Source organism: Opisthocomus hoazin, chromosome 18 (assembly GCF_030867145.1).
Source record: "Opisthocomus hoazin isolate bOpiHoa1 chromosome 18, bOpiHoa1.hap1, whole genome shotgun sequence".
NCBI classification, from domain to species: Eukaryota; Metazoa; Chordata; class Aves; order Opisthocomiformes; family Opisthocomidae; genus Opisthocomus; species Opisthocomus hoazin.
The window spans coordinates 4,800,418-4,815,194 of NC_134431.1; the positions used below are offsets into that span (position 1 = coordinate 4,800,418).

Consider the following 14,777-nt stretch of genomic DNA (forward strand, 5'->3'; position numbering starts at 1 on the left):
CTGTGACTGCCGGGGGGCTGTGACTGCCGGGGGGGCTGTGACTGCCGGGAGGGGGCTGTGACTGCTGGGGGCTGTGACTGCTGGGGGGCTGTGACTGCCGGGGGTCGCCGCAGGGCTGAGCCAGCCGCCCCCTGCCCCGCAGCCCAGCCCAGCCCAGCCCAGCCCGGGGACGCTCCGCACGCCGAGAGCCAGACCCGGGCCCAGCCGCGGGGCGCTGAGCCCCCGCCCCCCCCGCTCCCCCCCCCGGGGCCCCGCCCCGTCCCGGCGCCGGGAGCGCGCGGTCGGCCGCGCGCCGGGGGGCGGCGGGCGGAAGATGGCGGCGGGGCGGCGCGCGCCGCGCTCGGGGCTGGCGGAGCTGCGCGGCCCCGGCGGGCGGTGGCTCCGCGTCCTGCTCAGCCTGGCCGAGGACGCGCTGGGGGTCGGCCCGGCCGACGGCCCCGGGCCCGGCCCCGGGGAGGCCCCGGCGGCGCAGCCGGACGGCGGGGAGCCGGGCTCCGCCGCGCCCGAGGCGCTCGCCAACGTCCGGCGCACGGTGCGGGTGGTCAAGCAGGACGTGGGGGGGCTCGGCATCAGCATCAAAGGTGAGGGGGGGGCGCGGGGGGGTCCGTCCCGCACACCGCGACCTGTTGCTGCCGCCTCTCCGCGCCTGGAAGGGAACCCCGCGGGGGGGGACGCACGGGGGCTGGGGTCGGGGTCTGCACACCCCTTGCGCGGGATGGGGAAGGGGACGCGGGGCGATGGCGGGACCCCACAGCGTCCCCCACCCGCTTCTACTCCCCCCCCCGCGGCCAGAGTGGGGATCCCCAGCGTGGGGGTTCCCCAGCATTGGGGGTTCCCCAGCGTCGGGGGGGTCCCCAGCACTGGGGGGGTCCCGCTGCCCCCTCTGCGCGGGGCTGGGTGCTGCCTGGCAGGCGGGTGGGACGCGCGGGGTGCCCCTTGGCACCCAGAGGGAGGGCTGGGTCCCGTGTCCCTGCCCTCTCCGTGCCCCCCCCCGAGAAATGCCCCCCCTTGGGCTGTCGGCAAAGCGAAGGGAGCGATCGTGAGCCCCTGGGAGATCGCAGCCGTGGGACCGCGGCGCTCAGCCGACGATGTCCGAGATGTCCGCTGCCGGGGAGCGGAGCGGTGGGAAGCCTCCGCGCTGTCACCCCCGTTCTCCCGCCCGAGCTCCGCGGGGACGCGGCTCAGCGTCAGGCTGGAAACTTCTCGGGGCAGGGATGGCGGCCCTGCCTGCCTTCGCTGCTCACGTGGCTCCGCGCGAGCTGGAAACTCCGTGACAGGAGGACGGCGGGGGCTGCCCGCGGGCGGGCAAGGGGCCGGTGCGCGGGCGAGGGTCCGCGGCTCCGTCTGCGGGCAGGGCACGCGGCGGGCTCGGCTGCTGGCGTGGCTGCTCCCCCCGGCTCGGAGGGGACGCGGCCTCCGGCTCCCGCGGGAGCGGGGAGGTTTTGGGGTGTGCTGGGACTGGGTCGGAACGTGCGTGCCGGCCAGCGCCGCTTCCCGGGAAGCGCAAAGCCTCCTGCGTAATAACCCCGGGCTGCCAAGCTGCCGCCGGCTCCGCGGCTCTCCCAGGAGACCAGAAGTGTTCCTCGGCTCGGCTAAAACTTTATTTTTGCGCCGACGTACGTGGAAACCAAGTAGTCACCATCCAAGGCCGCCATCCGAGCCCCGCCGGGGCAGAGCATCGCTCTCCGCACCCCGGCCGCGGACGCTTCCCCCGTGAAAAAGCCGCCTCTGGCCCGGCGACGCGTCACCGCGGGCCGGGGTGCGGTGTCCTGCCGCGGGACGTGGCGGTGGCTGGCGCAGGCTCCCGGCCTGGCAGCGGATCCCGGTGCCGGCAGCCCCAGGCGAGGAGCGGCGGCTGGAGGGACGGCTCTGGAGCTCACAGCAGCCCCCGCAGCTGATAACCGGAGCCCGCCGAGGGGCTCGGCAGGCGTCGGAGCGGGGAAACGCCTGCGAACAGCCCCGGGCGGGCCGTGGCACCAGCCTGGCCTCAAGCTCTCCCCCTGGGACTGGAGATGGACGCGTGGAGGCTCCTCGGGACAGGGTGACCCGAGACGTGGGGCACGTCGGGGCTGCCAGACCCCGCTGCTGCTGCCGGGGCTGGGGCCTGGCGGCGGCTGCAGCCCGGCTCCCCGGCGTGCGGGCAGCAGCGCTGCTCGGCTCTGCCTCTGGGTTCAGGAGTTACGGCGCAAATCGACCTGCTCCAGCTCGGCAGCGTCCTGCTGGGCTGGAGAACAGGCAAACGGGGCTGCTGTGCGGGGAGCAGCGCACAGCCGGGGTGGTTCGCTGCTCCCTGGCTCTTGTGCCTCTCCAAAAACACTCAGCCGTCCCATCCACCATGAAGCCCTCAGAGCAGGGATGGGCGCTCAGCACACACAATTAATAATGCAGATAAAGACGTGCTTTCCTGGCAAAATTGATGGGGAGGTGGCCAGGGTACGCGTTTGCTCTGCGAGGAGATCTGGGGCCATCATCTTCGCCTGCTGTAAAGCCTCGTGGTGTTAGGGGTGCCCCGAGGAAGCGGGGCAGCGGGGTGTCCTGGCGCGGGTGAGCGCTGGGAGAAGGGCTCAGCCTCACTGAGGCCAGAGGGTACCCAAGCATCCCCCTCCCCACCCACTCCTCCCTGTGCTCCGGCAGCCACAACTGCTTCGTTTCTCTTCTGTTTCAAGGTGGCCGAGAGAATAAAATGCCCATCTTGATCTCCAAGATCTTTAAGGGTCTGGCCGCGGATCAGACCGAGGCGCTGTACGTGGGGGACGCCATCCTCTCCGTCAACGGGACCGACCTGTCCGAGGCGACGCACGACGAGGCGGTGCAGGCCTTGAAGAAGACGGGCAAGGAGGTGGTTTTGGAAGGTAGGAGGTGAAGATGTGAGGGGGGGAAAGAAGGTCCTCCTGCTGCTGGGGGGGGGGGGGGGGGGTGCTGACCCCCATTTTTCCTGGCGATGTGCTGGGAGCGTGGGGGTGGCACACCTGCATACGCGTTTGCGTCCCCTTTCAAATGGAAAACGTGCGTGGACTGGTTTGTCTGGTCAGCTGGAGAGCTGGAGGTGGCTGCTGGGGTCCCACTCCAGCGAGGGAGGGACGCGTGCCGCTGCTCGGTGCCCGGCGGCTCCGTCTCCCTGCTGCGGGACCGCAGGAGCTGCCTCCTGGGGGTGTCCGCAGCTGAACCCCAGCCACGGCCCCCCCCGATCTGGCTACAAACATCCCGGGGGTCGCAGCCCTCGCCGTCCCAGGGGAGCCTGAAGCCGATCCCCGAGGAGTGGGCTCCCTCTCGGTACCGGGCGGCCGGTCCCTGAGGTCTCCCAGCCCTGCGGGGGCTGGCAGCCATGGGAGCCCCCCGAACCCCGCCTGGGGAGTGGGTGAGCGGTGGTGGGTTGGGAGAAGGGACCCCGCTTTTTTCTTGTTACGCTTCACATCGCATCTGTTCGCGCTCGCCCGCCCTCTGCCAGCTTGGCCAAGCAGCGGTGAGCACCCAGGGTCTGTTCCCCGGGATGGGACCCTTCCCCTCCCCTCGCTGCCAACCAGCCCCCCGGGTCGCCCCGGCTAACCGAGGGGGTCTTGGCACCAGAGGCCCTTCCCGGCGCGGTTGTAGGGCTGCAGATCCCGAAGGGAGGTTTGATTTGAGGGCAGCGCTCTGGGTTCTGCCTGGACAAAGAAGAGCTCTGTGTCTTCTGCTGCCAGTGACCGCCGTGGCTCTTGCTTTCCTGCGCCTTCCCCAGATCGTCTCAGCTCCAGATTTTCCTTTTTAGCTGCGCTCAGCCCTTTCTGCTGTGGGTTCCTCCTCTCCTGGAGCCGGAGGACCACGGTTCAGCCGGAGGAATGTGCTGCTCTGCACAGCTGCTGGGAGCAGATAGGGTTGGTGGTGGGGTGGTGGTTTTTTTTCTGACCGAAGAGAAATACAAGAGCCTCTTTCTCTCGGAGCCTGCGAAATTCCTCCCCGTAGCCACTGTTCTTGGACCACCCTCTCTCTGTTATTTTCTTTTCATCCTTTGGCGTGGGTTTATTTTCTGCTAGAGGTCCTGCGGGAGGTGGTGATGAGCTGCCCTGTCTGTAGAGACCAGCTCCTCTCCCTGGACCTCCTCTTCCTCCTCCTCCATCCCCCGGTGAGCCGGGCGCTGCCAGGTTGCCCTCCCAGCAGGCAGCTGCAGGCAGGGCCTTAGCTGTCGCTCGCTGAGCTCAGGTACGACCCGCTGGGCTTCTTAATTAATTAAAGCTCCCAGTGGGTTCCCTCGGGAGGAGAGCGGGCCTGGCCTGGCTCCCACCACCACACACTGGAGGCTTTGAGATGAGTTTCTAGGTGATGCCATCGGGCTCGCGCGGCACGGTGTTGCTCGGGGATGTTGAGGGCAACATGTGGACTTCGGGTACACGCATGGTGCATTGCCATCTCCTCTCGGTTCCGGGTTTGCCGGCGTGGCACAGCCCTGCCCGTGGAGGATGACGGGGCTGGGACCGTGGTGTGGTCCCCATCAGGCTGTCGTTGCCCCGTGGAGGTGGTGGCCCAGCCTTGGGGCAGTGTGTCCCCAGCCAGGTACCTGCCACCCCGATGGGTCTCTGGGAGCCGGCCGGTCGAGCACCCTGCCCCCGGGAGGGGTGGTGGGGCTGGGGGCAGAGGGTGGCCTGAAAGTGCCCGAGGAGTGGCAAAGGGGGGGCTTCCCTGCTCCCTTCTGCTGCTGGGGCTCGCTCCAGGGCTGGGTGCAAAGCGACGCGATGGGCTGGACGTGAAGCTTGTGCGGTCCCTGCGCCCTGCCGGGGCAGCTCTGACCACCCTTAGGGTTCCTGCGCCGGCGGGTCGGGGCGGTGAGGTGGGCTGCGGCTCTCCAAAGCGGCTGAGCTGGGAGGTGGTGTGTTGTAATCCAAATACCGGCCGTGGCTCCACGTGCCAGAGCTCACCCCGGGCTGCTGAGCTTGGCTGCTGGCTCCCGGGTGTCGGTGCTGGCCAGGCGTGAGGACACGCAGATACCTCTCAGTGTGTCCTGCCAAGATTTTTTTTGGGATGTGCCAAACCTCTCCCTTGATATTTGCAGGAGGAGTTTGACTGTATTTATATTACAGTGTTATTCTGGGGAGAGTTGCTCTCCCTTACCTTATTTTTCCCTGTTTTTTTTTTCTTCATTATTTCATATCTAGAGACCCTCCACGGTGGGGGAAAGGCTGATAAACATCCTTCCAGCTGCCCTGGGAAGGGCTTTGGTGCCAGGGAGGATTTTCCTGGCGAAGCCCCTGTGCCATGTTGGCACGGGGAGAGAACTGGGAGCAGTGGGGAGGAGGAGCTGGGGCAGCCGTGGGCGTCTTGCCTCTGTGGCAACCCCGGGGCTGGTTGGCTGCAGGGGAGCTCCTGGGGCTGTCGCAGGCCAAGGAATAACTTGGGAGCTTGAAATTCGGAAAAGCTAAGGGTGTCCGGGAAGGCGCAGCGCTGGGGACGCCCGGCTCCGGCGGGCTGATGGCCCCAGCCGTGGGCAGCCCAGGCAGCCGCGGAGGGTGGAGATGTGCGCGGTGTGAAATGCCCCCAAAATGTCGGTGACCCTGGCGTAAAGAACACACGATGCAGAGCAGAAGGGGGCTTCCAGTGCAGGGGGGGGTGGCAGCCGGGATTTGTGTGGTTCCCTTCGAAGCTCAGAAGGGCTTCAGGAGAGAAAGCCCTGAGGTGGCCTCCAGCCCTTTTGTGGGACACCGAATGTCTTCTGGGCGACGTGGCTGTCCTCGGGGTCTGAGCGGCCGGGTTTTGCCCTTGGTAACGTGTGCTCTCATGGTTTAAACGTGGTAATGAGCCAAAACAGAGATGGAGGCTTTGGACCTGCCCTGGGGACAATGCAGAGGGATGGTGAGGGTCCACGTCCTCCTACCTCCTCTGCACCTCGCTGCCCTGAAGCTTTGCTTTCGCTGAGGAGTTTTCCAGGGACATGGTGGAAACAAGGAGAGTTGTCCTGTGGTCTCCCTGGGGTCCCTCAGCCCGTGGGTCGCTGCTGGCCAAGTGGCACAGGGAAACATTTAGGAAAGAGCTGGGGCATGTGGCACTGAGGGCTGGGACAGGGTCCCGGGGCAGGAGGGACGGCGGTGACAGCTCCACCCTGCAGCATCCCATGGTGTCTTCCTCTGTGGGGTAGAAGGTTAGAGTTGAGGCAGCCAAGACCAGCAGCTGCTGCCTTGTTCATGCTCGGAGCTGGGGACAGGGGACGGTCCCTGGGTGGGATGCTGCACGGGGCGGCTGTGGCAGCCCCTCTGTTGAGCACTTTGGAAGCACGTCACAGCGTTGGCTTGGAAGTTTGCTTGTTTCAGGATGTCTCTTTGGGAAGCGTGTTTGCTGACCCCCTCGATTTCACGTGTTAATTTTGTATTGTTGGACCTGAGGGAGAGAGGGACCAGCTGGAGATGGGCTTAGCATCTCCGTAGGGCCAGCGCTGGATCTCCAGGACCTCTCTGGAAGCCTTCCTGATGTGATGGCCACCTGTAGGGTTGGACCTTTTTGACCTGCGGCGCTGTATGGGTGCTGCTGCGGAGCTCTCGGGGGGGACAGACAGCAGGACCCATCCTACCCCTGCCTGGCGGTGCGGGCTTAAACGTCTCTGCGGTGAATCCAGGCCATGATCTGCAGGCTGAAGCAGAGCGTGTGGCACCAGCCTGGTGTCCCGAGCAGCTCTCGAGCTTGCTGCGGTTTTTCTGGCTGGAGGAAGGTTTGTGGCTCCTCAGCGAAGCTCCCCGGGGTCGGGAGCTGGGCTTTGGGTGGTGCTGAGCCGTGGGCACGTGTGGGGGGCAGGTCGCGGTGACTCGGGGTCACGGGGGTGTTTGGCTCAGGCTTGTTCGCCGTCCTCCGGAGGGGTGGGCTGCTGCAGGGGGAGGATCCGGTACCGGAGAAGCAGGCCAAAGGGGTTTTGATGGTTTTGCCCCTTGCTGGAGCGCTGAGCAGAAGCAAACCGGAACGCAGAGAGAAGAGCGGGGCAGACCTAGGGCCTTTGGTTAAACCCGGCCCCGCTGCAGCTCGCTGCGGGGTTTGGGGCACCCGCGATGCTCCAGCGGTGCTGCGGGCTGGGGACCCCCTGTGCCCCGCTGCAGAGGGACCGTCCAGGCACGGGCGGCCACGAGCAGCTGCTGACGCGTGGCCTCCCCGGAGACTGCCGCTCTTCCCCCAAAACCTGAAATAAGGTGTTACTCGGTGCAACGCCCTGAGCAGTTCGAGGTCCTGCTTGTCCCCTCTCCTCCGTCGTGGAGAGGATCGGGGGACAGGCCGTGTCCCCGGGGGAGCAGAGAGCCCGCCTGGCTTTGGGGGCTGCGTGGGTTTGCCCAGCAGCCACCGAGGGGGCTGTTTCCCTGCGGGAGGTGGCTTTCCGTCGGCAGCGGGCTGGTGTTCCTGCCGAGTGGTTCTTGGAGGGGGCTGGCTAAGCAGGAGGGGGCAGCCGGGCTGGGAGCCCCAGCGCCGCAAGCTGCCAAGTGGAAAAAAAAAATAAAAATGCAAGAATTGCAAGTAGCAGAGGTGATGCATAATATGGTCCGAGTTGTTTGCTTTAATGAGATGGAGGTAATTAATTAATCCATTCAATAACGGGCGATTCCCATGCAATGAAGGGACTGGCAGAAGCCTAGGTCAGCCCGCTGTAGAGACCATGCTGGGGTCACCGGAGGAGACAGCCGCTCCCACGGGATGGTGGCCCAGCCCCAGCTGGCTCGGGACCCCCCCCACTGCAGGAACCCATCGGGGCTCCATCACCAGCCTTAAATCTGCCCGAAAGCCATGTGCCGGAGGGGTGGACACACGCTGGCCCTTGCCGTGCCCCGTCCTGGGCCGGGCACTGCTCCTCTCGTCCCCTGCTCCGTGGGGACGTGACCCCACCGTCGCCCAGCCGATGCCGGTGACGTCCCCCGCGTGCCCGGGGAGCCACGGGCTGGCGCGGGGACGCTGCTCGGGTTTCGGCGGCTGAGCGATGCCTTTCTGCGCTGCGGTTGTTCCCCAGGCAGCGGGGTGATGGCCGGTCCCCGCTGCCAAGATCAGTGACTTGGGGTAACACCCAGCGCGGCTCGGATGCCTGCGGGAGCGCGGCGGCTATTTATAGCGGGAGGTGCAGGGCACGAGGCCCCGCGCCGGCTCCGTGGCCCCGGGGTGATGCGGCCCGCGCGCGGCAGCGGCGTCGCAGCCGTTTCGGGGCGCGGGGCCGGGGAGCGGGGCACCCCCGGGCGCTGCCTCCCCGCATGCCCCGGCGCAGCTCGTCCCGGGATTGCAGGGGTTCCGAGGTTTTGGGGAGCTCGCTGGGATAGGAACGAAGGGGGAGGTGGGTGGTGGTGGGCAGGGGAAGGATGGGGGTGGGAGGCTCTGCGTGCAGGCACTCTCCTGGCGGCAAAAGGGCTTTTTTCTGGCACGAAATCAGGCTGCTGTGGCTTTGCTGCAGCGACGGAGCTGGTCCACCACCTACGAGAGCTGGCTGCGAAGCCGAGCTTGTGTCCCCCCTCCTGCCACCCACGCTGCTGATTCGGACCTGGAGCGAAAGCCGCGGTGACAGCTGGGGACGTGGCAGCAGGCACCTGTCTGTCCCGTGGCGTTTCCCCCAAGGGCCACCAAGGGGAAGTCCTTCCCCGAGCCACCACCGCATCCCCTGTCCCATGCTGTGCTCAGGACAGACTGGTCCCACTGGGCTGCGGCGTGCGGGACACCCTCCCCTGCTTGTGGAAGCTTTTTGCCTGGTGCCTCTGACCTAATTTTCAGGATGCATTTGCCGGGCCCCATCCATTGGTCATGAGTTTCACCTCCCCCTTCCCGTAAACCTCCGGAGCCGTCCCAGCGCGCTCCGAGGGCGCTGGCTCGGGAGCCGGGCTCGCTGGGGACGGAAGGCTGGTTTCTCGTGGCTGGCGTGTAGCTCACGGGGCAGGGCTGTGCAGGCTGCCAGCGGGGCTGGTGCTGGGGCCCGGCCGTGGTGTGGGAGAGCTCGTGTTCCCAGCTGGCAGCGGGACCGGCTGTACCGGCACGGTTTGCACGGTGTAATTTCGGCCTGGGACTGCTGCCCGTTCCCCACCCCCTGCCTCCGCGTGCCACCCCGGGAACGCGATCAGGCCTGGATCTGTGGACTGACCTGGGTTAAAGGAGAGAAAAAAGGGGGAAAAGCCCATTTTTATCCCTGGGGTGGTGGGGCAGAGGCACTGAGAGGATCCTAGGTGTCATGTCACCCCACCAGTGCTGTCCCCTCCCCGCACCCACAGGGCTGCTGAGCAGGGGACCGCTGCAGCACCCATGGGTGATGGCTCTGGGGAGGTAACGGAGGAGGCATCGGCTCTGATGGGGGGGTGCATGGGGCTTCAGGGGGGTGGATGGGTTCTGGCGGGCAGGATGAGGCCGCCGTGGCCCATGCCGTGCCCTCAGCCAGGTGCTGCCTGTGTTCCAGTGAAGTACATGAAGGAGATCTCCCCCTACTTCAAGAACTCCTCGTCGGGGGCGACAGTCAGCTGGGACCCCTCTCCCACCACCCTGCAGAAGCGGTCGTCCCCTCTCCTGCCCCCTCGGGAGCTCCGGGAGGGCAGGACCGTGCCTCTGAAGATGTGCTACGTGTCCCGCAAGTGCCTCCCCGCTGACCCGGAGCACAGGTCAGGGCACGGTGCCGGGGGGTGGCAGGGATGCAGCGGGGACGCAGTGGGGATGCAGCGGGGATGCAGTGGGGAAGCAGTGGGGACGCAGCGGGGAAGCAGCAGGGATGCAGCAGGGAAGCAGCAGGGATGCAGCGGGGAAGCAGTGGGGACGCAGCGGGGACGCAGCGGGTATGCAGCAGGGGTGCAGCAGGGAAGCAGCAGGGATGCAGCAGGGAAGCAGCAGGGATGCAGCGGGGAAGCAGCAGGGAAGCAGCAGGGGTGCAGCAGGGATGCAGCGGGGACACAGTGGGGATGCAGCAGGGAAGCAGCGGGGAAGCAGCAGGGACACAGTGGGGACACAGCAGGGATGCAGCAGGGATGCAGCAGGGATGCAGCGGGGATGCAGCAGGGGTGCAGTGGGGATGCAGCGGGGAAGCAGCAGGGACACAGTGGGGACACAGCAGGGAAGCAGTGGGGACCCAGCAGGGATGCAGCAGGGATGCAGTGGGGACGCAGCGGGCACAGCGGGGCTGTGTCCCTGCAGGTACCTGGAGGTGTGCTCGGCGGACGGGCGCGTTGCCCTCTTCCTGCGGGCGAAGGACGAGGCGACGGCGCAGTCGTGGCTCGCTGCCATCCAGGCCAGCGCGGGCGCGCTGCTGCCGCGCGTGAAGGAGGAGCTGCGAGCCCAGCTGGCGGGCGCCGGCGCGACGGCCGGGCGCGACGTCAAGCACGTGGGCTGGCTGACCGAGCAGGTACCCCCGTCACCCCCCGTCACCCCCCGCCACCGCGCCGCTGGTGGCCCTGACCCCCTCCCCTCGCAGCTCCCCAGCGCCGGCAGCAGGAACCTCCTGGCCGTCCTGACCGAGAAGGAGCTGCTGCTGTACGGCAGCCTGCCGCAGAGCCGCGACGCCCTGGGCAAGCCGGCGCACAGCTACCCCCTCATCGCCACCAGGTAGGGGCCACCCGCCCAGCCGCCTGCCCTGCGCCGGGGACAGGGTGGTGGCAGTGTCCGGGGCTGGTGGCAGCGGCTCGGGGTCAGGGCAGAGCCCCAGGGTGGTGGCAGGGGCTGGGGGTGATGGCAGAGCCCCAGGGGTGGTGGCAGAGCCCCAGGGTGGTGGTGGCAGTGACTAGGGGTGGTGACAGGGGCTGAGGGTGATGACAGGGACCGGGGATGGTGACAGGAGCTGGGGTTGATGGCAGGGGCTGGGGGTCAGGGCAGAGCCCCAGAGTGGTAGAGGCAGTGACTAGGGGTGGTGACAGGGACTGGGGGTCAGGGCAGAGCCCCAGGGTGGTGGTGGCAGTGACTGGGGGTGATGGCAGGGGTTGGGGGTCAGGGCAGAGCCCCAGGGGTTGTGACAGGGCTGGGGATCAACACAGAGCCCCAGGGATGATGGCAGAGCCCCAGGGATGATGGCAGAGCCCCAGGGTGGTGGCAGTGACTGGGGGTGATGGCAGGGGCTGGAGGTCAGAGCTCCAGGGGTGGTGATGCAGTGACTGGGGGTGGTGACAGGGGCTGGGGGTCAGGGCAGGGACTGGGGCTCAACACAGAGCCCCAGGGATGATGGCAGAGCCCCAGGGATGATGGCAGAGCCCCAAGGTGATGGCAGTGACTGGGGGTGATGGCAGGGGCCGGGGTCAGGGCAGAGCCCCAGGGTGGTGGAGGCAGTGACTAGGGGTGGTGACAGGGGCTGAGGGTCAGGGCAGAGCCCCAGGAGTGGTGGCGGAGCCCCAGGGATCATGGCAGAGCCCCAGGGTGGTGGCAGTGACTGGGGGGGAAGGTGGCAGGGGCTGGGGGTCAGGGCAGAGCCCCAGGGGTGATGGCAGAGCCCCAGCGTGGTGGCGGGGGGTCTGGGCCGTGGCAGGGGGCCGGGGCGGGGGTCCCAGGGTCGGGGCGGGGTCCCAGGGTGGGGCCGCGGAAGACGCGAGCAGTGCGCGGGGCTGCAGCGCCCCCTGCCGGCCCCGCCGCGCAGCCGCCACCGCAGCGCTGGGGCGCGGAGCAGGACGGGGCGCTGAGGGTGCGGTGCAGGGGCACGGAGCGGGGCGGGGTGCGGGGCCCGGCGCGGTGCTGAGGCGCGGAGCGGGGTGCGGGGCCCGGCGCGGTGCTGAGGCGCGGTGCCGCAGGCTGGTGCACTCGGGGCCGGCCAAGGGCTCGGCGCTGTACGAGCCGGAGCTGTCGTTCGCGCTGCGCGCCGGGACGCGGCTGGGGGTGCAGAGCCACCTCTTCAGCCTGGAGACCCCCCGCGACCTGGCGCTGTGGACCCGGCTGCTGGTGGACGGCACCCACGGCGCGGCCGAGCTGGCCCAGGAGGTCTCGGCAGGTCAGCGGGGGCCCGGGGGGGGTCGCGGGCGGCGGGGCGGGCGGCCACCCCCTGACCCCTGTCCCCCGTCCCCAGCCTGCAGCTGGAAGGGGCAGGACTGCACCCTCTCCATCCACATCGACAAGGGCTTCGCCATCTCCACCGCCGAGCCCGGCCTCAGCAAGACCGTCCTGCTCCAGCAGCCCTTCGAGAAGCTGCAGATGTCCTCCGATGACGGCACCAAGATGCTCTACCTGGACTTTGGTGGCCCGGAGGGAGAGATCGTGAGTCGGCTTTAGCCTCGCCGCAGCCCCCCCACCCATGCTCCCACCGGCCCCGGGGGGAGAGGGGGAGCGGAGCACCCGCCCTGCGCACAGCACCCACCCTGCCTGGCACGTGGGGGTGACACATGGCCCGTCCACCCACCCCTGGCCGCACCAGTAAGGCTGTGGTGGGGCTTGGGGGGGTCTGGATGGTCCAGGAGCAGCCCTTCCTGCTGCAAACATCCCTCCGTTCCTTTCTTGCAGCAATTGGACCTTCACTCCTGCCCCAAAACCATCGTCTTCATCATCCACTCCTTCCTCTCGGCCAAGGTGACCCGGCTGGGGCTGCTGGCGTGAAGAGGGAGCGGAGCGCCGGGCAGCGCAGCCCCGGCCCCCGGCCGATCTATGCACCTCCCTCCAGGCCGAACTCAGCCCCGAGCCATCCCGAGGAGACCGGAGCCCCCGGGGGTCACACCACCCCTGCCAAGGAGAAGCACCATCCGGCTGGGAAAAACCGCTCCCGGGCCGCTTGGGAGCAGCCGCGGGTGAAATCCCTCTTGGATGGCAGCACCGGGACTTCTCCGGTCCCTTCGTCCCCTCCTTCCTCCAGCCCGATGCTCGGCAGCGGCTGGAGGCGCCCGGTCGGAGCCCGCCGCGAGCGGCCGCGCAGCCGTCACCCCAGTGCCTTGTGAGATGATATTTTCTGTACGAAGAACCTGTTTGTATTGATGTTTTATATTTATATCACCCAGTTAAAAATGCTGACACAGCAGCTCTCGCCCGCCTGGCTTGGGCTTCCCCGGAGGGTCCCTGGGTCCCGCGGCACAAGGACGCGTGTCTGTCCCCCCGAGGGACAGCCGGAGGGCTGGAGACCGGAGCCAGCTCCGTAGCGCTGGAGAGACGGGAGCTGCAGATTGCCAGATTTTTCCACATTGTACCGAATTATAGGAACCACTTCGCTCTGTCGGAGCTGGGCGGTTCGTTTTATTTTGCTGACTCCTGGGTCACTTCTCAGTTTAGGGGGGAGGGTTGTCAGGTGGCTGCTGGGAAACAGCTTCTTTTAGGAACCAAAAGATCCTGCATGAAGATGCCTTTTTTGGGGGGTCGAATAAACGCTGCAGATCACAGCCAGCAGCAGCCAAGATCCATCTCCTGGTTCCGACTGGAGAAGTAGAAAATCTGTCCGGGGGTGACACCTGGGCTGTGCCTCGGGGTGCGTTCTGCCCGGGGAAGGAAAGGTTTTCCTTGGAGGCCATGGGACTTTGCTGCAAGGCGGTGGTGTTGGTCTGGGGGTGCTGGGGACCCTGGGGGGGGAGGAGGGGGCGTTCAGATGGGGATGAAAAGGCTTTGGAGGTGCGGGACGCTGCGCTGGGGGTGACAGAGAGGGACGCGGCGATGCCTGCGCCGGCTTTGGCGAAACCGGGTGGGTCTGAGTACCCTTCGCTTGGTGCTTTGGGATGCTCAGCGGGGGCGGGCGTCGCTTCCAGACTCAAAAAAGCCGAGTGTTTCGCTTTTCGTATTTTTCCAGTAGGGTAGTTGCCTGGGCGGGCGGCAGCAGAGGCTTTGAGCGTTGCTCCCCTCGCATGCCGCGCTTGCTGGAAACGTCAGGCAGCGCAGGCAGCCCTCGTGGCACGGTTACGGTGTCTGCGGGCTCCCGGCACGCGTGCGGCACAGCCAGTAGCTACCAGGTGCTTCCTGGATTAACCTGGAGCACTGTTACCCTGGGTGAATCCCCGTCGGTGTGCGGCTCGGCGCCCGAAAGCCTTTCCTCTCCCAAAAAGCGAGGGGCCGTGCTTCGGCAGCGGGTGCTATGGGTGAGCAGAGGAAATGGCCGCGTTCCCCAAGGGAAGCTCCCGGAGCTGCCGGCTCTCGGTGCTGCGGGGCTGCAGCCTGTCCTGGCAGGCGCCCGGCGGGAAGCACCGAGGCTGCGTGCGGACACCGCTCCTTGGGGGTCTCCGGGAGCTTGGCGAGAGCCCACAGCTCCCCAGTGTCCTCGGGGAAGGTGCGGTGCCGGGATCCGTTGGTGTGGTTTCCGGAGAGGTTTTATTTGCCGATGTGTTTCTACCAGGATGGGAGATCACAGGATCCCAGCATGGCGGGGGCTGGAAGGGCCCTCTGTGGGTCACCCAGTCCAACCCCCTGCCCAAGCAGGGTCACCCAGAGCAGGCTGCACAGCACCACGTCCAGGCGGGTCTGGAATATCTCCAGAGAAGGAGACTCCACAGCCTCCCTGGGCAGCCTGGGCCAGGGCTCCGTCACCCTCAGAGGGAAGAAGTTCTTCCTCGGGTTCAGCTGGAGCTTCCTCTGCTTCAGTTTGTGCCCGTTGCCCCTTGTCCTGTCGCTGGGCACCACTGGAAAGAGTCTGGCCCCATCCTCCTGACACCCACCCTGCAGGTATTTATAAGCATTTCTAAGGTCCCCTCTCAGCCTTCTCTTCTCCAGGCTGAACAAGCCCAGCTCCCTCAGCCTCTCCTCGTAGGAGAGATGCTCCAGTCCCCTCATCATCCTTGTAGCCCTCTGCTGGACTCTCTCCAGTAGCTCCTCATCTTTGTTGAACTGGGGAGCCCAGAACTGGACACAGTACTCCAGATGGGGCCTGACTAGGGCAGAGTAGAGGGGGAGGAGAACCTCCCTCGTCCTGCTGGCCACACTCCTCTTGATGCACCCCA

At 67.1% G+C, this 14,777-nt stretch overlaps 1 protein-coding gene across 2 annotated transcripts; it reads left to right on the forward strand.

Annotated features, from left to right (window-relative positions):
- Window positions 1–311: 311 nt before the first annotated feature.
- Window positions 312–13,104, forward strand: SNTA1 (syntrophin alpha 1). 2 transcript variants are annotated; one of them, XM_075438840.1, is made up of 9 exons: window positions 312–581; window positions 2,667–2,852; window positions 9,368–9,566; window positions 10,093–10,300; window positions 10,370–10,500; window positions 11,670–11,866; window positions 11,942–12,129; window positions 12,373–12,438; window positions 12,530–13,104. In XM_075438840.1, exons 1-9 carry the CDS (start codon window positions 314–316, stop codon window positions 12,803–12,805), a joined length of 1,719 nt encoding a protein of 572 aa, XP_075294955.1. In that variant the 5' UTR covers window positions 312–313; the 3' UTR covers window positions 12,806–13,104. The 2 variants fall into 2 exon arrangements, with proteins under 2 accessions (XP_075294955.1, XP_075294956.1); XM_075438841.1 differs by having other exon boundaries at window positions 12,373–12,623.
- Window positions 13,105–14,777: the final 1,673 nt, after the last annotated feature.